Genomic DNA, 26,776 nt, shown 5'->3' with positions numbered 1-26,776 from the left:
TTCTTTTTTTTTTGCTTTGCATACGATTAATGAGAGTTCTCACCGGTCCAGCGGCGTGTTTGTTGTTTTTTTTCTTCTCTATCCGTCGGAGGATGTGTTTTTTTCCGTCTACTTCCCTCTCGCACCGGTTTATTTCAATGAATTAACCCTTTCCGCCGATGAGACGATGACGACCCCTGCCGACCACCACAACCGGATTCCCTCCGACAAGACGCGTGTGTCCTTTCTATGACGACGACGACCACGGTGTCGGCACATAAATATTATGCAGATTAGTTTTCCTGTCCCAAAACAATACCCACCCGGTCGATTTAATTTCGACGATTTTTTTTTTTTTTTTGTAGTACACCGGCAAAGGGTATACGCCGTTAGTGCACGAGAACTGGTTGTGACTGTTCTATATAATATATTATGCGAGTATAGAAATACGCATACCGTCTGCAGTTGCCGTGCCGCGCCTCGATGGGACACTTAATAACTACTATCATCAGTGATGATATTATAAAGAGTTTACGGGACTATGGAAAATTTCGTTTCCGAATCGCATATATTTTATTATTACACAAAGACAACCGTAGAGCATCTCAACAAACGAACAAATAACAAACGCATAAATATGTCGCATAGGTAATTACATTTATTATTAGTAATTAGTATCGTAGATTAAGTACATGCTTTTTAGATTTGGTAACAATACTTAGATTATGAATTATTTTATCTACACTTCTTAACTTGTCCAATTTTAGACAATGAGAAAATTGATGGAATCTATAATGACGTCTAATGTGTTTTTAACTTCTTAAAAGTCTATTTTGCCGATTTATATAATTAGATATTACTAGTTACTACACACATTTTTAGAGAAATCATTACTTTTTCAAAAACTGGTAATGTATTCAATATTTGTACGACATACATAATAACTATAACTTTCTAAATACTTAAATTAGTTTTGGAAGATACTTAATATTTATTTGTTTTATTTAAATCTATTTTCTAGTTAATATGTATAGTGGTAGTAAAGTGACTCTTTTTTGGTCATTTCGAATTTTTTATTGTTTTACCACTCAGTTATCTTAAAAAATGACATAAAAAAAATACTGATAACAACTGGTAATAACTAGACTGTATGATGAGTGCAAGTCGTACCTGTGAACGTCTATATTTATTTATAATATGTATACATTCACTGACACGACTTGCACTCGTCATATAGTGTAGTTATTTCACCAGTATTCTTTTTATGTAATTTGGAGAAAATTTGGAGGTGAAAACCATGTTGAAAATTCGAAAACGACCGAAATATTAGATATTCTAATGTATTGTGTATAGATGCATGAACATTTGTTGTGCAGTTTATATCATAATTAGGTTAGACCAATTTCAATATAATATATTTTAAAATAATATACGATTTTAATTGTTTTAATACTTAATTGATTTACCTACTGTGTTTTCTTTAAAAAGGCACACTGAAATTTTAAACAACCAAAAATTTATATTTATTTTAATGATTTGAAAAGAATAAGAAAGAAAATGTCAACATTTTTATTTCAAAACCATTTTAAAATTGAATTAGCAAACCACCTATTTAATATGATTTTAGTAAAGAGATAAGATTACAACTTATAATTTATACTGTCATATAAATATATAATTGGCTATAAATGTAGGTAGTAAAGACTTATTCTAGATAAATAGTTTAGGTTGGTGGTGTCTGAATCTCTGTGAAACACAAAAAATTAACTTTTAGCCTGTGTAGCATGAATTTTGTCAAAATCAAAATATATTGACGACTAGGTACTTATTTGTACAAGTTTTTGTCAATTTAATTGTAATCATATTGCATTAGCTCTTCAGCTATTTACTAGAGTCTTTTATAGACATTTTAAAGTTCAAACCTAAAAATAAAATGAATTCTAAAATATTTGTTTCTCTCCGTTGAACTGATTGTACGCGTTATGTTCACAGAAAATATTTGCTAAAATAAATGTGGAATTATAATAATTGCATTCGCTTCCATGCATATATACATCAAATATATATCTACAGTTATATTATATTTACGCTTCGTTATCCAGTATTTTTTATTTTTCCCTCAGATTTCCCAGAGAGTCTTGTTAAGCCGGATTTTTTTTTTTTGTATGCTCGCTACAGCCCGTCGAGAAAAGCCCTTTATTTATTTTTCTCGTTTTAATAATTTTTTTCTCGTTTTACCTCCTGGACAGTGAAAAACATGCATCCTTCCCCTATTTTCTTTATCTCGCAGTTATTCGTAAGCCATGGTACCGCACTGATTAGCTTATCTTTCATCTGCGAATTCTCGCTCAAATGCAACGTCGTTGCCAAGAAAAAAACGTATAACAATCCGTCGAGGGAACGCAATATATTGTGTTTTCAGTTTTGTAGCAAAACTTCTATAAATATTTTATTCGCGTCCGACTACTAGTATATCATTTTTTCGAGCTATGTGCTGCAAGAATCATGAAAACAAAGTATTTCGTCTCTTAACAGAACCTAGAAAATAAACTCGGAAAGTGGCATTTTCATGTAATATATAAATAAGTAACGAATTTAAAATACTGAATTCAATAAAAACAAACATAAAATATTGTAAACAAAATAATTTATAAATAAATTTGTACTATAGAAAACAACAGTAAACAACTGAAATTTGTATGAATCATTACATTCAAACACATCGTATCGCCTTTCAGCATAATAAAAATCGTAGCTCCAATAATAAACTGTAACAACTCAAAACAATTATTGAATAAACAAATTTATCAGCTTAAAGTTTTTATGGATTTATAAAACGACATTTTAAAACATTTTCAATTGATGTAGTTTTAAACTATAGCGTTGATTAAATGAACTTCTATTATTTATAATTTTCATCGTTAAAAATCATCTTCCAAGCATGAAATCTTAGTACAATTATTATTATAAAAAATATTATATTTTCACAGCTATTAATTCTACGTTATTGATACTTACAAAGCAACTATTTCTTAGAATTAATTTTTTTGCCCATCATATAAATATTGGTAAGGTTTTGATTGATTGATATTTGATAGAAAATTAAAAAATGTTTCTGTAGCTCAATTGATAGTATACACGTTTTATCGTTTTATCAGCATTCTATTAATATACCATACGTTAATAATAATAGTATTCTACTTAATACATTGAGTAAAAATACTTAAATATTGTTATCATACATATACGTGCGTGTCGTATACACATATAATAGGTACAAATTACAAGCACTTTACAAAATTGCCTCAAAGCATCCATTGATTTTTCTCAAACTAGCGAGTACAGCTGGAATATAAATTATAATTTATAAATATACAAAGACCCCAGGACTTACATGTGCGAGAGGGTGAATGTGATTGCTAAAATTAAATTTAAAAAAAACCGTCGGGTTGCAAATGATACTAGTTATATTTGAAATAATATATATGTATATTATATATTAGGACGAGGGAGAGGGAGAAAGAGATGAAATACTGTAGTTGATAAGGAAGGGGCTGTTACAGTTCGAAGAAGCCGAACGGCAAAGTTCGATTTTGAATGTGAATGGTTAAAGAGAGTCTGCGAATTACATACAATAGAGGGGAGTAAAGAGAAAAATGTCACAGACCGGGAAAATGCAACCAGAACAAAAAAAAAATATATATACATAACGGAGATCTTGAAACGGAAAAGAAAATGCCGGCAGCTGCTGATGTAATAATAAAATAAAAAACGGAGAAAAGGAAAAGTTCGCCATCAGGCAGTTAGGCTCGATATTAAATCTGGTCTCGTCTCGGGCTCTGCTCGCTACTCGTGTGAGTTATATTATGTGAAATGTAATTTCTTTACTGCGTCGGAAGTATAATGAAATTAGTTTCTTCGATTTCCCATTGGTGCTGCAGGTCATCGCCACCTTCCTATGTAGACAGATCATATTCTTTTATTGTAGTTTAATGTAATGAATATAAGATAACAAAGTATATATATTATATATATACATGTACCACCCGTATGTCATTTTCCGTTTATAATTGAATTTCGATATTTTTCATATTCATTCTTATTATTTGAACTGATTTTTCTACTAAAACGCCATTATTGCATTTTCCTTTGTTATAATTTTGTACTTTGATTTTCTATTTCTTCGACCGCAGACATTAATTTTAAACTTTTAAATCACGACCTCAGTATTCCTACTATTCCTGTTATTGCATCCACTCATAATAAAAAATTCCACTCTTACACTATAAATCACCCGAATCCACTGATATCCAATATTTCTTCTCTTACTCTTCCAAAGAATTTTCCTCGTCGATTAAAACGAAATTGGTCACGCAACCTTCTCAATAACTAAAAAAAAAAAAAATCAAAAATTTTTTTAAGGAATTCAAAACAATTATAATTATGTAATTAAATCTAGTTGAAGTAGTATTACCGGACACCTCCTTCTTTCACGTTGTCCTGTCATTGTATAATTTTTTTTCAAATTTACTTATTGTAACTAATATTACAGATTGTAAATATATTTTTAATAAATAAAAAAAAAATAAAAAACTTTTAAATAACATTTTCTGTATCGGCTAAGCAAATTTGAAATTCAATATTATATATATGATAATTTAAAAGTTAAGTAGATAACGAGATAAAAAAAAATAGCTACCTCGTTATACAAATCAGTTTAAACTTATTTAATGAACTAAAATGCCACAGTTTTTATAGAATCGTTTTGTAATGGAACGTAATCGAGTGGTAAGAACACATATACTTTCACTCTCATATAGATATAATTGATATAACTTAAACATAAGTACAAATTTACAACAGTTAGTTCACTTTAATACTCTCTATTACACAATTGTTGTGATTTATGCCTCTAAAATATAATTAATAACGTGGATAATGAGTTCTGTAGTGAACTAAATGTCCAAAACATAAGCTATTTTGTACTGTAGAAAAGTAAATTATACATTAAATAACTGAACACTTAAATAATTAAAAAGTTCTTTACTTAACAAAAACTGCACAAGTTAGATTTGGTTCAATAGTTAAGACATTAATAGTAAATGGTTATACACACAAGTTAGCTCGAATTGAACAACTACATAGTCAATTTACAATTTACGTATTTTGCTTGTTGTTGTTAAACATATTGACGTCACCAGGACAAGGAAAACTTAAGTGCTAAATGTTAGTAAGACCTGGTTTAAACAAGTGACCAAGTTGCGTAAATAATAAGATTAGTCATAATTAGATACCCTACACGAGCCACGATCATTACAGTTCGCTACTAAAATACGTCTACATAAACAGTTATATTTGTAATCTACAATATTTATAATCAATGACGCCACGTATAAGTGAAAGTGAGCTAATAAACGATAAATGTAATAAATAATAAACTATATACGTAGAATTAGGTAGATAAAATACTTATCGTGCGATTCGAGTAATGACTAGTGTACTAAGTTATTACACAAGTAATTATATTATAATTATTACTAATAACTGACAATAGCATGTATAATATGTATGAGTCAAACCATTTGATTCAATAAAATAATAAGAGAAAAACTAGGTCTTTTGAAAAATACCTTTGTGAGTGTGTCGCACGAGCCATTTGCTACGTAAGTCGCCCTCGCACTTTGTTCTGTGTTTGTACAGTGATGAATACGCAATTAACCATCGTTCATTAAAACGTCTCAACACCGCCGTGCTTATTAACCCTCAGTCAGATTTAATTATTATGAGAAAACACGTTTTTTACAATTATTCGGAGAAAAAGTTTTTAAAAAAACCGAATAAATACAAATTTGTGATGATGTAATATCGGATTACGGTCCTCTACTATATACTACATAGTGTACATTATATTTTCTGTTTTTTTTTTTTTAATAATACTTCCGGGACCTTTTTATTTTTCTGTGGAGTTTTACGGTAAGGGTTCGAGTTTGTACAAGCCCCTTAGGAAAACCCTCTTAAGGGGTGGGGTAACTGGGTTGTGGGCTTTACCGAGGATTATACACAATAACACAAAACGGCCTACAACCAAGCGTGCGTGGATTCACACACACACACATATAAGCCGTAATGTATATATATATTTTTTTTCAAGTGCACCAAATGGAAATCTCATTATTAGCTGATGTTCTTTCTTATCCGCTCTCCTCTGTGCAGTGAATTTACTTTATAATTATTGTTGTATTATATTCTCAAGCAGCCGCGGCCAACCAATACAATACAGCGAATACATGATTCACGATGGCTGGATAAGCCAAGAAGGGCGGCCGAGAAAAAGTTTTTTAATTTAGAAAAAAGTTTTTTCTACGATCTGGGTTTTTAAAATCTGTTTGAACAAGAAGTGCGCCGTTATACAGTTTAAGCAAAAGTAGATAACGAGGACTTAATTTATTTATATTCTGGTTGTAAACTATATATTTTATATATAGTTACATTTATATATACCTATATTTAATCATACCTATCAAAATTTCTGCCAGAAAATGAAAATTTAACAAAATATAGGCATTTTTTGGTACCTTTAGTACCCCAAAACGCCAATTATTTTGTTAAATTTTCATTTTCTGGCAGCAATTTTGATAGGTATGAACTTTTGGGTATGATGTACGTGTTTAGCAGACTCCAAGCTATAAAACCATCAAAACTTCAGCTCAAAATAAGGAGTAGGAAATAAAGTTATGCATTGATTTGTGTACAAGTGTCGAAATCCTATGTTAAATCTCATTTTAACTTCAACCCTTGTGGGGCACGGGTTAGCATTAATACTTTTCACATTTTTTTTTTTTGATCTTATTTTTATTGTATTTAGAAACTTTTTAGGGGGTTAAAATTAGAAAATCGACTTTTTAAGGACCACCCTAATATATAGGTAACGCGCGCAAATAAAAATAACTCTACGCGGTTAACTCTACCGCACTCCACTTCCCGTTTCAAGTCATCCTCATTTTCAAATGAATATAACTTTTGAACGGATGAATAAAAATACAAATTTTTTTTCACCGATTCTTTTGAATAAAATGGCTATCTCGAAAAAAAATTTTAAAAAGTAAAACTGGTAAGTGCAATAAAAACCGTGGTGCTTATAGCGCAAATGAGTATAAATTATTTTTTAAAAAAATCTCAAAAATATTCACTAGAGTCTAGAACAAAAGTTATTTCATTTGTCAAATAATTGTGGGCCACCCTGTATATATATATATATATATACACATATCTGTAGCTAAATGACTAAGTTATTGCACTTTGAAGTTTACGACTTTGTAGTCGTCCGACAGAGGCCACTTTTCCCAAAATCGGTTTATACTAGATCATACGATTTCTAACTTGGTATATACGTACAGCCGAACTGAACAAAACCGAACCTGAACCATTGCCGTATATTTCAAGTTTGAATGTCTTTGTTTTAAATTACATAAAATGTTATAGGTAGTATACGCTAAAAATTCGGGAGTTTATAAATTTCAATTAATTTATAAAGGTATAGGTAAATATACACGGATTCACAAACGTTAATACATAGGTACACAGCTGTAAATACACTGATACAAGTGTATTTTAATTACACGTACTAACTCTGTTTAAATAAAAACACGGCTCCTACTACGGTAATAATAAAATTATTAAAAAAATACCTTTGTAAAACCTAATAATTTAAGGTTTTGTATTTTTTGCAGTCAGAATCCTGGTTGAGGGTGGAGAGGTACTTCTAAAACTTAAATGGTAACGTAAACATTTAATTAGTATTTTTAAATTAAGAATAATTGACTGAAAATGTTGACAGGTCAATAACCAATTTTAAAGAATTACTTTTTAAGTTATAAGAGTTGAAAATTTAGGACGGGAGGTGGTGTGTGGTTAAATAATTCGCGCAGATAAAATTAATTCTACACTTCACCCGTCAAAAATGTCAGCAAATTATTCTTAATTTAAAAAATAACTAAAGTATAGGTTACCATTTAAGTTTTAAAAGTTAACAACCCTAACTCTGGCTTCTGACTGAAAACGAAGATGTTACATAAGTAGTTTTTTTTATAATATTAATATTCTATTAGATTCTAATGGCACTGTTTTTTGGACTGCTCCCCAAAAAGTTGCTCTTACCCTTGGATCGTTTATATTCATCGAACAGAAGAAATGTACGACATTTCAGCCTTCTAGGTCAACCCTTAGTAGTTTTAAGTACATTATAATAATATGACGGTTCACGTGCAAATATTTAGTTTCAAAAAAAAAATAAATAAACCGAGGAATTATTTAGCACACTGAAATAATGACGTTTGTCCCTTCAATTAAGCGAATTATACTAGGATCAGTACAATTACCCGTCTCGTTAAAGTCTATAATCGATGAAATTAAGGTTTACGCTTACGCCTACTACAACTCATATAATTGCATGTTTAATGTGTATTATTTGAGCCCAATATTATTATAATTATTAAGGGTTTGTGCCGTAATACAACGCGCGTTTTTAGAGACCTCAAAAAATAACTACCGCATAATTAATATTATAACTTGGGGTTACCGAAAAATAGTATATTACTACAATTATTGTAATAAAAAAATATAACCACGTTACTTAAGTACATGCTCTCCACGGTTATATAATATTATAGAGTAGGTAATCATTATGAATAACCAGTTAACGAGTTTCAGGTAAATTGTGTAGCATTCAGTATATTATATATTATGTATAGTTTTTGATATTTAAGAGTATTTGGTAACGTTCATTTGGTTTATTATAATGAAGGGGTCTGACTGGTACTCCTATTTATTAGGGTATTTTTAAAATATTGGAAAATAAAATTGTCAAAAAAGCTATTACATTATAAAAATATATAATAGGTTTTTCTTTTATACATGATTGCACTTGATGTTTATAAAAGTTATAATAGTTACTACACTTATAGTAATAGCTTCAATGTGATAAGCTGAGAAGGATTGGTTTTATAATGATATAACCCACATAATAAGAGGTTAGTAATAGTTATAAATTATAATGGAGTTAGACCATCATAAGAGACCATCTGGTTCAGAAGTATAAATACCAATTGAAGGAAATAAGACAACTGTCAGTCGTTTCCTACCATAGGAATAGATTCTTTCATAACCCACTATAAGTTATAAGGCAACTGCCTAGTATAATATGACTAACGAAGAAAAATATAATAAACTAAAATAAAAGTAGTTAGTAGATGCAAAGTTTCTAAAAAATCACATTCACGAAAATGCTTTGATGCGAATCAGTGGATACTGAAATCACTTTGGTAATTCCTTATTAAGCTGGTTTGGACTATACTTGGTTGGAACTGTGCTGGGTTAAACTTTGTCGGTTTTATACTGTGCTGGATTCTTAGTATTTCTAGATTAGCATCAAAGCGTTTGATTGTGATAAAATCACATTCAGATTTAATAATTGCATTGACCCAACTTTGCTAACTTCTTCTGTACTGATTTATGCTGTGTTAAACTGTATTTTTTATTGTCTTGTTATCGTTATAATATTTGATGCAACCCGCAATAAATAAAAGCAAAAACACCAATGTATATTACAAAAAGAAATTAGGTAAAGTTCATTAAAGTTTGCTTCGCAACCCAATAAAAATTATAAGGCATTTCAATTTGCACTTATAATTTTAATGTGAAAGTTTGACTTCAAAGACGAAGTTAAATATTTCCTAACATAAGATTACTTGAAATAAAATTGATTACTGACACCCTATAGAGATGCTTCTTAGATCTTAGTTATGTGTTATTTTTGAAAGCAGATCTTCCTATAATCATATATTTTATTAATCTTTAAATAATTTTATATTATTTATAATATTAAACTATTAGGTAATATACATTTATTTGTACGTATATTATAGTGTATTATATTCATACATTCTAATCAATTTTTAACTATTTTATAATGTATGTAAAAGGTTGTATTTTTATATATAATCAATAATCATGTCTGGTTATATTAGTAAGTCTGGTCATAAGTATTATTTAAATGAACATCCTTCAAAATATTGAAAGCGAGATTTATTAAAATGTAGTCAATTTTCCTGGACAGACTAAATTCTTACCAGGTAAACTTAAAAGAGACGAGTTTGCTTAAAATTCGAAGTCTAAATTCTTAGGTCAATGTGGATGTAATAAATACAGGTCAGTCCATTATTAGTTATTTATTTTATTTTGTATGATTATATAACATTATTATATTAAGTGTTTAGTTTAAAAAACAAAAAATATAATAATAAATAGTATTATTAGTTTTGTTTTGGGTAAATTAAAAAAATGATAAGTTTTAAACTTAAAAGCAAGTTCAGCTAAAATAATTCATACTCTACAATGTTTGAATTTTGAAACCATAGTTATTGAAAAACTAGTGGCCATATGCTATAACCGTTTACTGCACAAAAGCCTTATATTAGTATACATAATCAATGTTATATTTTAAATTAAAATATAATATACGTGTACGGTGTATTATAAGTTTATAAGTATAAAATAAAATATAACTCGCTGCCATCGGTCACAAAAACCGTAAGCTAAAATAAAACCTTACGTCGTATAATAGGTATTATATTTTTTTGGCTAGTTAAGTTTTTTATGCTTGGTAAACAGCAATACATAACGTACGGTGTCCGTTGACGGTAACGAATGTTATTTTCCAGGGAGGTTTTATTTTTGCCTTTATTGCCGGCGGCTGGTAGAAAACTTGAAATTTTTCACCCGACAACAACCCCGCCGGTTAGGTACAGTAGAGGAAAAAATAAATGAAGCGTAAACGGCACGAAATTGACATGAACGGCAAGTGAGGGCGAAAAGGTGGTGGGCGCGCACGCCGTCTCCTTGGAAACGTTGGTCGAAGCCATTTTCGGGCCAATAATAATTATTCTATGTACGCGTGTAAGTTTTCTGGACTGTTCTCTCAGTTTGTCTCTCTCTTGTACTTTATTCTCTCTTTCGGATGTTTCGATATTACCTTAAATGTATATGTATACATGTCTGAGTATATAATGTATAAATATATATAGCGTCGATGGGGCGAGGGAGGGGAGGGTTTAAGAAAAACGTAATAACTCAAGTTTTAGTTCAATAAGCTGAAAGCATTTACGGAGGCCTTGGTCGTGATGGCCACCTACGTTCTACGGTTTAGTAGGCGTTAAAAAAACTCCACGAAACCTGACAACTTTTCGCCTCGTCGAATAATTAAGAGAATTATCAAATTTACAAGGTATTGCAGAACGTGTATGCCGCAATCTTTTACTCGTTTTTTGGAACGCTGTCGTGGTACCGTCAAACTACCAAAGTTAAATTACACCTAATTTATATTTAAATAGTTGGATTACACTACGTTTAAGCACAAGAAAATGACGCTATAATACTTTGATCATACATTTTTTTCTATAAAACTATTTTCTTAAACTTTTTTTGAACAGCTCTTTTTAAAAAATGCAGAAATTTCCTTCATTTAATGGTCTAATTATAAAAATATATTATTATATGTAGGCAATTTTAATATATTATTGCAAACAATTCTATTGCGGTTATTATAGTAATGTATTGTATCGTATTATATGTAATCGTCGTACCAAATTTGGACTTTTTTGGATGTCGGCAAGTAGCAAATATTTAAAAGATGGTAAATGCCAAATATAAACGTAGCATAACAAACAAGAGTGAACCAGGGCAGCATTGCTTAATCCGTTCATCATTAGGGTAGGTTTCATTAACAACTTATAATGAAAAAAAAAGAAAGAAAGAAAAAGCGGAGGAAAAAGTAATTGAGAAAAGGGACCATGATACTTGGCTGCGGGGCGCAGAATGAACGCGAAGGGTGAAAACAAACTCAATTTTCTTCTTTGCTGGTAAAATAATAATTAACGAACCGAGCCACAAGACTGTTTTTTTCATTCTTTTTTTCAGTCTTTCAAAACTTTTTTAAAGCCGGGGTTTTCATTAAGATTCTACCGTTTAACGATAAACAGTTTGTTAAATGTTTTTATTTTATATTTTATGTTTTGTCGTCAACCTGTTGACCCGTGTTTTGGAATTACTTCCAACCGCTTTCATTAATGTAATAGCTTTACAATGTCTGACTATACAAAAAAACTACACCTTATCGACCTAATGACCTAATATTTTTTTTTTTAAATCACGTTAAACTTTTTTTTTACGGTTATATATTTTAAACGATTTACGAAAATACCGTAAATCCGTAAAGTGTAACGGCTATATTATGGTAATTATGGTCGTCATTTTTAGTTTAACTAAATAAAGCATAAGTTTGTTGATTGGACTAACAAACACTAAAAATAATAAATAATTAATTAATATTTATAATTACCGTATATTTTTGACATAGTTTTATCTTTTTTCTTAAACGTAAAATACGTGTTATACGTTAATAATAAATATTAATTAATTATTATTTATAGGGTTTGTTAGTCCAATCAATAAACTTATGCTCTATTTAATTAAGCTAAAAACGACGACCATGGTTAATTACCATAATATAGCCGTTACACTAAATGTTATAATATATATAGCATAACTAAACAATAAACCGTTCAGCATTCTGCAATATATGAATGACAGTTTATATAGTTTAAATTGTTAATGTAGAAATTCAGACATCTTTATATTTTTAAAAAGGCAAAGAAAAAAAAAGTGGCATTCTTTTAAAAACAGTTTAATACCACAATACATTTATCTATTTTTTTGTGCAAAGATTGAATTCAATGTCATACCATACTAATACATAATACAAATTAACTGTACAGAACACAACAAACATCTGTTTCCACAAAAATTTTACATTTGTAATTTTGAAGTATGTTTAATGGAAAAATTATTTTATTTTCCAAAATTACTGTAGATAATAGTATATAAGGTACACATTTAAAGTGATTATAATACGGCCGTTAGAGTATATATTAATTCTATACACACGGGAAAAAACTATATAGTTGGGACAACCATAACTATGGTTAATATAAGACACAATAAATATTCTAGTTGGAATAACTAAATAAATAGTTGACCGAACTAAATGTATAGTTGCATTTACTATAAATTTACCAACTGGTCCAATTATTTATTTATTATTCCAACTAGAATATTTATTGTGTATTATATTAACCATAACTATGTAGTTATCCCAACTATACAGTTTTTTCCGTGCACAATGAGAATAAAAATCTATATATTTCCTTATTTTAGGAAGGTACTGTTAAAAAAATATTATTTTTTTACACTTCAAAATGTATAATATTGTTTAACAATGTATAATAGGTACTTATAAAGAAATATAATGATTTTTTAATCAAAACATTTTTTTTTCAAATGATGTACACTTGGTTACTTGTAATAATAAATATTACATACTCCAAATTTATATCATATACATTTATTCGCGATTCCTGCATGTTCCATAGTCTGGATTAGGTAATAATTTTACTATGTACCTAATGTGTAAGAATTTTCAAATAAAGTAAACTTGAGTACTTCGTATAAAATAATAGCTAATGAGCTGTAATTTAATCTAAAGTAAAAATCTAAGTTCGTTAATATTGTTATGTTGTATTCGAAACAAACATAAGATATTTCTATAACCTCTGGTTAGTTATTTTTGTTTTGCTTGTACGTCAGGAACCGCAAGTTTTAGTAGAAGGTAATCTACCATGGCGGTTGTGCTGCGGTGCTGTGCGGTTTTTCCTGATTTTCTCCCTATTATGTTTACCGCCATGGGTCTGGTATGGCTGAATGGAAGATTTAAAACGTTGGCGACGATAATATAACCATACAATGCTTTCGATTTTTTTTAACTTCCTTCTTATTTGAATGCATGCTCTACCACCACAGACGTCGTTGTGTGTATATATTATATAGAACGTTTTGGCGTTATTGCGAAAAAACCAATTTCACTCAGTTTAATGGAAATATTTATGAGATCCGCGCCGAGGCCATTACGATGGCTAAGCGGTGCGGTAGTGAAGGGCAAGTGAGACCCGTGTGTTCAGCGACGGGCGGTAAGGAGACTATACACGTCATTTTGTGAGCGAACGCGGTCAGGTGGAAAAGGCAGTGAGGACAAGGGAGGGAAGGCTAACGGTTTTGCGCAGGAAAATGGAAAGGGGGAGGATTCTTCGAAATGAGAATTAATGGCACAAAGAAGTTTGGAATCGACCGAGGATAGGAAAAGTTATACCGGGGAAAAGAAATGAGAGAACCTCGTGCGAGAGCCTTTCTTTAGGCAGAAAAAATATCGCCCACCGCCGCCTGGACCACATGAATATAATAGTATGTTGATGTTGCTTGAAAATGTAAATCGAAAATAACCTCCTGACAGTCAGGCGCGAGTATTTTTTTTTTTTATTACTGCAATAAAATAGATAATTTATCTAAAAATAAACAAAGAATTTTAAAAGTCCCAAACTGAAAACCCTGACAGAATAAGTGTATTACTTGATTCCATCAGCTACCAGGGAAGACATTTTATTAGAGCTTAGGTGGTCTTAAAAAGAAAATTCTATAAAGTTACTGGATATTATTAGTTTTTATAATACACACAAGAGCCTAATGTATTAACAAATAAAGTAACATTGGATATAATAAACGTGAGTTGAGGTCATAAATCACAAATATAATTCCATTTTTAAAAGAATGTTACCAACGGTTAGGTAAATTATTGCTCGAGAAAAATTATTTATAAAATAATTGTTTAGCCAAGACACGAATGATTTAATTTTAGATATGTTTTTTTAGTTAACCTACTTCTTCAACCGTTAATTTTAGATAACATTGCAATTTAATCAGTTTTGTTAACAGTATATAATTAAAAATAAAAACAGTAACTTTGTGGAAAATATATGAACAGTATAACATTAATTTATACAAAAGTTCTATGTAACTCTTAATTTATTTTTAATTTTTCCTTTTAGTTAGAACAAAAAATTGTTTAATATTTCAAAATAGCAGCTTAATATTTTTAGGTATACATTTTAAACCAATAACTTTTATATTAAATTATAATAAGGATCGTTTCAACTTAAAACTATAATATTATTAAATTATACCATGCACAATTTAATGAAGGCATATGACTCCAATTGTATCTAATTGTATTTTTACAATTAAAAATAACTTAGCTGGTATTAATTATCTACCCGTCGCAATGTGATAGTCGCTCAATCGCCAGACTAATTTTTTTTGCAGTCTTGGAAAATTATATCCCGTACAGAAATAGATGTCAAGTATTTAACTATATTACAGTAAAACTTGAAATTACTGTTGTTATTATAATTTTGTAATATTTATTAAGTGTCCATAATACTTAGACGACGCTATATGCGTATATAACACGTTATATTTAAGATTGAAGTGTATTATTCATTTAATTAACTCTATATATATCTATTTTTTAGAATTTTTATTTATGGTTAAATTTTAAAAAATGTTTAATAATCGTCTTTTATCAGTATGAATTGCAGTTGAAAGTAGGAATAAGACATTCAAAATCTAGTTAAAAAAAAAAAATAGCTAATGGTAATAGTTTTGAGTCTTGAAAAGATTCGCTACCAGTAATCAAATAACTGAGTATAAATGTATTACAAAAATATATAGTTTAAGAACAAAACTAATAATAGAATCAAAACATATCACAATTTTGATGTTTTTGAATTTCATAGATTTTTTGATTTTCTACTTCAATTTGTCTCTTAAATTTAACTTCTTAGTAAACTTTTTAATAAATAGTTTTAATTTAAATACAAAACTATATTTAGTATTATTAAGAGTTTTTTTTGTAAAAATTCGAATTTTTATGATCCCACACTCCCCCCCCCCTCTTTGTTAGTGCGTAAGACTAAATACTAACCAATGAACACAATTATTTTACATTTATTGCACCTTGAACTTTTTGCATATTTGACATTTGACCTTTAAATGGATCTATAACTAAACATAGAATTTCTTTAATTTTCAATTTGTATTTCTTTCTTTATGACCGTAACGATTAAATCACCAATCGTTATGTTTCCGTCGTGCTTTAACGATTGAAGTGGAAACCCTCTGAACTTGTTGCGGCGTTTATCGCTGTTAATTTATGCGGAAACGGTATATTTCCTCGTTTATTTCCGTAATTACGACGGGCGCCCGCCACTGCAGTAAACTATTAAATGTTTTTCGACCCGAAATGAATGTCCGGGGCCGCCGTCCTTATTGTTGGCGTTTTTCTGGCACAGCAAAATAATAAGGACCAACTAATTGTTTTCTTATTGCTACAAAAGGAATATGCGGGAGATGATTGGCGTGGCCTTAGATAACCGAAATTATCCGACATGGCCACGAAGAAGCTACGTGCTCGCATCGGAGGTGAGCTGGTAGGAGCATGTGATATGGCTGAAAGCAGCGGGGAGTGCACGAAAAACATATTATAAGAGTATGTATGTACGAGACTCGATAGGGATAGAGAGAGAGAGAAGAAGAGAAAGAGAAAAATAAAAGAAGGAAAGAGAGACGCATCTAGCGTCCTCGGGCTGTCCTGCGTGTTGCTTGGGCAAGTTTGCCTAAGGATCGGAACTCGGAAGAGAAGTATAAAGAAAGAATAAGACCCTTCAGCGGTGACGCGGACGGATGCGTGGAGACGGTGGGATATTCGCGATAAGGAAAACCCCGGGAAATTCCACATTTGCATTAACCAACGGTTGTTTTTTTTTATCCCCCAGGGTTTTTTTTTTACTACCACCCCCACACGCACACACGCACACACACTCACAGCCCTCCGACCATACACCCGGTCGCCCCCGACCGGTCGTCGCCATATTTCTTGTCGTTCAACCTCCACCCCCCACACACTCACGTATATAGATGCTCAACGCATATAACTCGCCACCACCTCCTCCTTACATACACACAAAATGCCTTTTTTTTATGTCGTCGTCGTTTTTTTTGCCCCTTCGCGTTATCGATCAAACCTTCACCCGCTGCAAAGGCCGCCCTTTTTTTTCTCGAACAATACACAAACGCGTTTTAGGTATTTTCTATGTATGTAGCGAGTACCCAAATAATATTTAAGTAACGCGTACTTCAACTTTCTATGTTTATAGTCTACAGAACGTATTATTCATAAATAATACAAAATCAGTGTACTTTTTTTTTGGAAAAATAACCAAAGCACAAAATTCTCTAGCATGATGAGTTAATTTTTTAAATCGCCTCTTAAGTGTAAAAAAATTGGTTTGATGTATTTGAAGGGTGTTTAGTACGTTTAAACAATTTTCTAAAATTTAGTTCAAAAAATGATTTTCATTATACTTTTTTTTATATAATTTAAAACTGACTTCAGCTTATGTGAAAATATTAGGTTTTTATTTATACACAAAAGAAATTTGGAATTTCTTATGTTCGTTTTCTAAGTTGATTACAACCTATAAAGATATTGAAAAAATGAATTAAGGTGTTAGAGAAATTTTGAGGCCAGATTCAGATTCAGTGAAAACGATATCCAATAATAATGTTCCAAAATCACGTTGTACAGTGTTATTAGCGTATCTAAAACCAATGCCAATATGCTGTGCTTATTCATAATTTGTAGAAGGGACAATGAAGAAAACAAAATATATATTACTCATAAATTGAGAATTTAAGGATTTGAAGCGGTGACTCATAACATACTTCGACCAGACGTGTTTCAATCTATAGAAAACAATTTAACAATTTATGTGTTTTGTTGTTGATTATTTAATTAACCAACCTAACCTTTAAGTGCTACGAGCGTACTTATACGTTTTTATATATTTTGTTTTTTGTGAAATTTATGTAATAGGATGAAATAAGTTGTAAAAAATCTATATTTTATTTTTATCTGGTTTGAATATCGAAGTTTAAACAGTCACAATACAAATTAAATGTTATTATTAATTTTATGTCTTGTATTTGAAAACCGTTATGCTACACAGTTATTATTGTGTGGTAACTGCGGTTAAGGTATCCCTATACATTTCTAAGAAAAATGATTTTCAAAGAGTTTGTTTTGTGTACTGTTTATTTAGTTACGGGTCTCATTAATTTTAATAAGGTTTCCACGGGCTCTCACAATATAATTGTAAATAAATATATATATTATGTGTTCACCGAACACACTATAATATAGTTTTCTGAAAACCCAATGAAAAAACTTGTATACATGACCACCTTGTTTAAAATGTTATAAGGACTAAAATGAAAACATAATACTAACGTAAGACTGTATCGAGAGGGGCTTTGACTTCACACAGGGGTTTTTATAGAGGAATATTCTCAATTCCTAATATTAATAATATATTTTACATTCTTCCCTAACAAAAGTAAAACATTCATTAGCCTATTAATTTCAAACCTATTTTTTTACATACAGTTATGACTGAAAATTAACGAAGAAAAAATTTAACATTATATGTAATTTAATATTGTTTTAATTGATTAGAACTTATTATTTAAATAAGCAAAAATGAATAACAAGTTGGTAAACCCTTTTGTTTAAAATTTATACCAAACTATGAAATATTTATTTAAGGAGCAATGGGGCATACTGTTACAATATTTTAATTTTTTATAAAATTTAACTTGACTTAGCTAATATATTAATTATTAGTTATTCAAATCTAAAACAATAATCAGTACTAAAAAATGACAGAATACATAGAAAGCTTCATTATGTAAAATACAAACTATAAAAGTTATCGGTTAAAATTTCAAAACGTGACGTTAACCTTTTTTTGCGCCAAGTCAAATATACCTATATAAAATAAACAAATAATTGGCTGTATATTATTAATATAATTTTTATTATAAATAGATGAAAAACCTCAACTCATTAATTGTTTTGTTGCTTCAAAATTATGAAATAAAAATATCTTATTATCCTAACGTTAAAAGATAAAAAAAATCCAAACAGCAGCTGAAACTATTTTTTAGCCATTTGAACTGATGCAAAAATGAATGACGCGTTGTGTGAAAAAAATTATAATAAACAATGCAGACAAATGTAAATCAGACTAAATGAGATGAGTTTTTTTTTATGGTGAACACCAATACGAACAGCAGAGTACTAGCAACGTGTTCTCGTCCTGTTTGGTATAGTAGAAAAAAAAACGTAGGTATACCGTGTACCGTTTTTTTTCACTCTATATATGTAAAATAGCTGGTACGCGCAGCACTTTAGGTTTACATCGCAGTATAATATGTTGTCTGTCTTAAACAGAAATGAAAAAATAATAATAACAATACTCTATAAGGTCCGCCTCAGGGGGGAAACAATGCTTGACGGTTTATGATATGCAAAATAGTAAGTATAAAAAAATAGGTGCCTAAAAAAACCTCAAGGGTTTTAAAACAAGAGAAACGATGGAACAATAAATTAAAATTGAAAAAAATTAAATAAAAAATATATATGTGTTCTTTCACCTATTATCAAACACACGGCTTATATCGCGTGGCATTTCATACTAGAAACTGGTTTAATACACTCGTTGTACAAGCCTAAATTATACATTTTTTTAGCATTGGAATAAATTAATACAGAAATAAGATACACGTAACACGTACCGTGTCATGCATTTGTAAGGCTAACCTATTTTTACTCCAAATGACCTCAAAAACAATGTTAACAAAACTTATACCCAATAACCTCAAGTTCTACAAGTTAAAATTATTTTTAAGTATCATTAGATATTAACAAAAAATAAAAATAATACAAAAAAAAATGTAAACCTAATCGATAAAATATTTTGGAATATTACTTTACTTTTTAATGGTTGCGGAATATTGTTGTAGAAAATTACAGTCATATAAAAAAGATGAAGTATTGTTTCATTATCCAATTGTGAAAAGTTTAAAAACAGAATGAGATTAAATTAAGCTCAACAATTTAATGTTTCCATTTTGTTATGGTAATGGGATAATGGCGACATTATTAAACGAAACGACTTGGCCGATTTGCTTTAAATAAACAACTAACTTAAGTTAAAAAAAAATTACAAGTAACCATAATTACATAAAAAATAAAAACTTTCCCTCTTAGTTCTTCTGAACTTATTTAAATACATTTATTAAAATTATCTGCGTTCATAATGTTTACCCGTTGTACTTTTTATACCAAAAAACGGTGGTGCGTTATTATTATTTTTTTAATAATATGTCATTTTACAGGACTGCAAACCTACCGAGTTTTCTTGGTGGCCATTTCTTTAACATAAATGTTATTTTTTTTTAAGCCAAAGCTAGAAACAATAACATATTATTGTTATATTATATGTACATACTACAACATAAAATAGGTGCCTATTAAATTAAGAATTGCCTATTTAACGTTTTGTTTAGTTGGAAATCAATTTAAAAAAAAATCATAAGTCATTATTATTCTTAATGACTTCTCAAGTTTTTAATAAATACGTTAATAATAATCATATAAATAAATAGTACTATACCTTTATTGAATGTTTTAATTATTTATCATTAAAAAGTGCTCGTATTATAACTTATCAATGCAATTGTTTAAAATGAGAGTTGTGTTTGTTACAAAAATAATTTTAAAAAATGTCTAGCACCGTAGCAGGGTATTTACTATTTATAGACATTTAAGACTAATATAAATGCGATTTTTTTAAATAAAATAATTGGAAAATGTTCCTTTTAACGAAAAGCCTATTAGCTAAAAAATTAATTTAATATTATACGATAAAAACACAAATTGTTGTATAAAACTAGGTAGATATAAGCCGATTGCATTTAAAGATTTTCTCCTATTCGTTTACAATTAACGCACACGACCTTATAACCCTTAAAGTAGCATTGCAGTCTTATTTTTTTTCATCAATAGAAAAATAATTTTCATTGTAGATTTTTAAATAATTATTATTAAACATATATTAATATACAGGTACAGACTAGTGACTACAATTATCTAGATTTTATTTTCATTTTTACAAAAAAAAAATTATAAAGAAAAAGTTTCCGGGCGTTTGAGAAAATATTTCTTTCTCTTTGACATAAGAGCGACTAATACTTTTTTTGTTTGTTTATTTTTGTTGTAATTTTGTAAGAAAATTAGTGAAATTTTCACATTTTTGACCCAATAATAATAATTACCTTTCGGGTACGATTTCTGGTCTATAGATTAACTACATGAATAAATCTGTTAAGAGGTTTTAGAGATATCGGGTGTCCAAACACAAAAATAAAAAGTAAAATAAATAGATATTATAATGGGCTTTGTGATAATTGTTAAAAACCTATTAATTGTTGAAAAAATCTGAAGTGATGCATTTGGACAATCATAACAGTATTAAATGCTAGATTATATGAATTTTGTAGTTCTGCTCTTAGATATTTGCTGTGTGGAATAAAATAATATTTCAATTTTAAATTAACACTACTAGGTGCCTACTTTACGGATAAGTCGGCTAATACAGTTTTTACATTTAAACGTTTCTAAAGAAATATTATATTCCCTTATGTTTTTATCAAAATTGTACATACATGAAAAATAAAATACATTATTGTATAACTGAATCGCTTCATGCAAAAAGGGCCTTGATCCTTAACTTTAAACTTTTGGAAAAATAGAAAAAACGTTTGATATGTTTCAAAATGCATAAACATATAAGGGATTTATCAAAGTTAATAGATATTAAACAGTAAAATTATATTCTGTAAAACAATATTATTATTTTCAAATGCAGTCAGGATTATTAGTATTTAAGTATAGTAGACTTAGACCCTTTTTACAAAAATCAATAATTTTGTATCTAATTTGATAGTAATGGGACTAAAGCCGTTTTAACATGAATCGATGCTTCTAAGTGAAATTATAACGAATTAGTAATAATCACGTTTTGGATTAAATGTTGACTTAGGCCCATTTTGCATGAAGCGATTCAACTAATACCATTGATGCTGAATGCTGATACTCAGTAGTTTTTTGATTATAAAAATTATATAATATTTTTAACTATACGAGACATATTAATCTTGCATCATGCTCTAGGTATTAAGAACTTGAACATTACATTTGTGTTTTTAATCTCAAATGTTTTTCTTTTTGGTATTTGAACGGAAGTCTATGCAAGCTAAAAGAAACATTCGAACTAAGTATAAACTGTCCCAAGTTCGGTTATTTAATAATGTACTTGGTATCGTCGTTTTTCCAGTAAAGTAATTTTGACCGTCAAATTGGCTATAACTCGGACAATATACAACATAAAATTATTATACGTTAAAAATTATGTCCTTAAGCTGGTAGAAATCAAACTGAAAATAAATTAAAGTTCGAAAGGTTTTTTTTCGAATCTAATTTCCTAGTGTCAAATATAAAATAAATTATTTTGATGACGTTATTTCTTTGTTTAGTGTTTCATTCGGAGTTCTGTCAATAGCGATAAAGCCATCGGCACTCGTACCGGTAAGGAGCCTAAACTCAGAACAAGAAAGAAATGGCGGTCGCCCGTTGATCGTCAGCCCTCGGCCGCCGAGACGACCACTTATTCGGACTAAACTCAGAAACAAATAATCAAACACGCCATTTGTCCACTAGATAGCGTTGTGGTTTACAATTATATTGCTGTTATCAATCGCGACGTTTATTTTGCCGCCAAAACCACGTCTGGCAAATCATAAAAGCAAAGCGATCATTTTCGTCGTTCAATGGATTGTTAATCAGTCTAAACCGTGGTACCTATGGTACTTGGTAAGTTGCTTTGTGCCAAATTTTACTTTAAAATTGCTTTCCAAATTCAAACGAAATGGACAGTAACGACGAAAACTTTAATGCCTTGGCCCTGTTTCTCGAAACCGAAATACCCGACGTCCAGGAAAGCGATCCTAAAAGACCAGATGACTGCGAAGGCGACAACAGTAAGTACACTACTTAATATTATGTATAACGTCAAATCAACGTGCAATTTGATTTTTAAAGTACAAAAAGAGTCGCCCACATCAGAGCCGATGGCCAAAATCGCCGAAAAACCTGAAAGTACCTTTAGTGACTTTTTCAAGTCAATGAAATCCAAAGTAGTCGATTTGGATGAAGAAGTGTCCAGAAGCGATGTGCCTAAGAAATCAACCAATCCGAAAACCCCCAAATTTGGTTTTGACCCAGCCGCCGATCCCGTGTTCGGCTTGCGTATGATAAATCCATTGCTTTCGTCGCAAACAATAAAAGATAACATGAGCACTAAAACACCAGTGCCTGTGAGCAGAGTAAAAATGCATGTCACTTCGGGCGATATCACTTCCGACTGGGTCGTTGCAGGCGTATTAGTCAACAAATCGTTACCCAAAACTTCTCAAAAAGGTATATAATATTAAATCCAAAAGCATATCAATGATTATTATATTTTTAACCATATATCCGTACTGTTGTGTAGGTTCTACTTTTAGCATATGGAAAATAAGCGATCTGAAGCCAGGGTTAAATACTGTTACAATATTTTTGTTTGGGCGTTCACACGCTGATTTATGGAAAACCGATGTGGGATCAGTTGTAGGAATACTAAATCCCAAAGGTAAAATTATTCAAATACATTTTTATATTAATGTATTAATTTTAAAAACTTAATTTTTTGTTTTTAGAATTGGATAGCAAAGACCGTAAAGATGGTATAACATTGTCCATCAATAGTGGTGACCAGGTAATGGTGTGGGGCAGGTCCAAAGATTATGGCACCTGTAAAGGAGTTAAGAAAAATGGTGAAAAATGTGAAATGTTTGTCAACGTTAACGACTGTGATGTTTGTACGTACCATGTTAAAAGAGAGTACATAAAACACTGTGGCCAAAGAGCAAATCTTGGCAACTCTAGACCTACTGCTGCTCATAGTTTGCGGGATAAAGTTAGTTTATTTTATTACTAACACCAATAACTATAGTTCAATTATTATAATATATAAACCTTTAACAGTTAATATGTGAAGGATTTTGTTTTAATATATTAATAGGAGGAGGAGTGGCTGAGTGGGTAAGGCAGCAGTGTGTTAGCGCTCGCTGTCGATGGTTTGACACTCGGTCACGGGCGCTCCATTTGTCGGGCGAGCAATCGTCCGGTGAAAAGGAACCGCCATCCTCTCTCTGGGACAGGCTGACGACCCGTCCCGTACAGCAAATCCGTCTACAAAACCATCATCTCATTGTTGGGCCTTAAAGGCCCCGTTAAGCTTGATGACGATGATATTAATCATTATAGTCATAATGGGGGTAATTGTAAACGAACGGGGCAAATGTAAATGCAATTTTTTTTTGTAGAAAGAACAAACAGTATTTGTATTATATTCAATTATGTAGTATGTAATATCTTATAGTTAAAAGTTAAGAGTTAAAACTGGAAAAATTAGATTACTTTATTCAAATAGTATAATTTACATTTTCCCATACGCTTACTATTACCCAGTTGACTCGAAAGCAATCATTATATTAGGTGATTATTTTTACTTAAGGTAGATTTAAAATGAAATCTAAATTTTACATAAATCAATTTAAATAATTTTTTTTTTAGGTTTTGGGTAAAAACGAAGTGTTTTATGGTGGTCGAAGCTTTGCTTCGACTAAAGCCAATCATTCAAAGCTGATGAGAGAAGATCAAGCTAAACTTCAGAAGTTGACTCCTAAAAGTAAATCAGCTTCACTCGCCCCAGCAGCCGCTTCAAGTACACCATCTCATACAACTGTAGCTAGTCGCCGAGCTTCAGCTATTAAAGGATTTGCTGAAAGTATGAAATCAAATGAATTAACTGGATCGGGTAAAAAGAATTTAGATCACAAGGAATCGCCGCAAATGTGCACGTTTAAAGACTTGTTAGGCAGCATTGCGAGTCCAAATAATTTTGGAACTCAACGTAAAAGGTGTGCCAAAGCTAATGCTCTGAACTATATTAAATCCAAAGGGCCAATTGAAAAAGAAAATCCTAATTTATTTGAAAAAAATAAAGAAGGAAAGAAGAGAAAATTACCCGAAGATATAGATTTGGACTTGGGTAATATGAAAAAAATTGCTAAAGAAGAAAAAGTTTCATCGAGATTTTTAGAATTGATGAATGCCACTTCACAAAACCAAGAACTGATTGATATTGCTCAGCAAGAAGCAGAGGACAAATACTTTGATCAAATGGACAAAAAAGAGAGATTGGAACAAAAAATGATGAACACTTATAAAATGCCGTGCAAGGCCGTACGTTGTTTGGTGTGCAAGTATACTTGGTTTTCAGCATCTGAATGGTGTAAGGCTGAAAAGCACGCTTTACGTGTTACTGATGGAACAAAACGATTTTTTAAATGTGGTGATTGCAATACTAGGACCATTTGCCTGACTATGTTTCCACTCATTTCGTGTAAAAATTGTAACGGTTCTAAGTGGGAGCGAGCCCCAATGATGGGGCACAAAAAGATTGACGAAGTTGAATTGAGTATTCGCGGAGACGAGCAAAGCTTCCTCAACACGATGCAGCCAAAATTAAGTATGGGACTAATGGTACCAGATGAAAATTAAAAATCTAATGGAAAAAAAAATTGTTCAAACATTTATAATAAAATTAAATAATCAACTGATAATCATATAGTTATATAATTTAACATACAATATAAATATTACTATGAAAAATAGGTATTTATGTCTTTTCTACCTTTATACTTCAAATTGACTATGATAGCAAATTAAAATGTATTGCATGTCATATAATATACTTTCTAATATTTATTTTTAGATGCTAAAAATTAAATGATATGGTATTGCTATAGTTTCCTACATTAATGTAAAATTTATTTAATCAAAATGTGTATGTTTATTAGTATTTTTTATTATGTAGACAATTTTAAACTTTCTTTTCTTCTTGTAAACAACTTAAACATTTATAATTTATATATATATTTAAAAATAATTTTCGATAAATATGTACTTATTGGTGCTTGCTATACTTAAAAAAAAAACTGAATGTATTATAATATGAAATGAAAGTGTAGTTTTCTAGAATTTATACTAATTATTGTGACATTATACTATTTACTACGTATTGATTTATAATTTAGTATTAAGTAAATATTGCAGTAATTAAACTTAAGCTTAGTTTTGTGAAAACAATTTTATTTTATAACCCTTATTATTAAATAAAATGTTTGTATGTATTAATTAATGTTATATCCTGTAAAGGTATTTTGTTATTTAATAATTAATCTCAATTCAACAGGTATTATTTATTAAAAAATTAGTTGTAGGCATTTTTTGCAAAATCTTAATTTAAAGCTTACCTTAAATGTGTTTTATTAGTTCAGTAATTAGTACTGTTTTTATTTTTTGATAGTTAATTGATTAAAGAACACCTATACTTAAATCAAAACATGATGACGTTTTAGTGACAATGACATAATTATTTTATTATGTTAAGTTCACTTTTTAAAATGTACATATAATACTGGAAACATTTGTATACATTATTTTGCTTAGAAATATTCTTGAACATAAATACATTTTTATTTCAAAAGGCTGTCCAGTTGTACTTTATTGACATGAAAAAAAGTTGAAAAGGTTGACCCATTCCCCTACAAAATTGAAAAAAAACTAAAATATTAACCCGTTCTTCATCTTAAAATTACGGCGCACTATAACTTTAAAAAAAAGTCTATTTAGCATATTTATAAGTATATACCTAATATAATCCATAGTTGCTACATAGATTCGAATTTGTATATTTTTTAAATAAATTTGTTGATCAACATCTACTTA

General features: G+C 29.9%; 1 protein-coding gene across 1 annotated transcript; it reads left to right on the top strand.

The window, feature by feature from the left end:
* The first annotated feature begins 496 nt into the window (after positions 1-496).
* LOC126838499 (protein MCM10 homolog) lies at positions 497-25,728 on the top strand. The gene is made up of 6 exons (XM_050572989.1): positions 497-627; positions 22,417-22,920; positions 22,982-23,359; positions 23,433-23,570; positions 23,638-23,897; positions 24,557-25,728. Exons 2-6 carry the CDS (start codon positions 22,809-22,811, stop codon positions 25,544-25,546), a joined length of 1,878 nt encoding a protein of 625 aa, XP_050428946.1. The 5' UTR covers positions 497-627; positions 22,417-22,808; the 3' UTR covers positions 25,547-25,728.
* Positions 25,729-26,776: the final 1,048 nt, after the last annotated feature.

The sequence above is a fragment of the Adelges cooleyi genome, unplaced genomic scaffold, assembly GCF_023614345.1.
Source record: "Adelges cooleyi isolate 19-005CV unplaced genomic scaffold, UGA_ACOO_1.1 ACOO_flye_CR_arks_rails_tigmint_CR_PRNA_30, whole genome shotgun sequence".
Classification (NCBI taxonomy): Eukaryota; Metazoa; Arthropoda; class Insecta; order Hemiptera; family Adelgidae; genus Adelges; species Adelges cooleyi.
The sequence above is the reverse complement of the archived record's forward strand: the minus strand, read 5'-3'. Positions and strand labels throughout refer to the sequence as shown.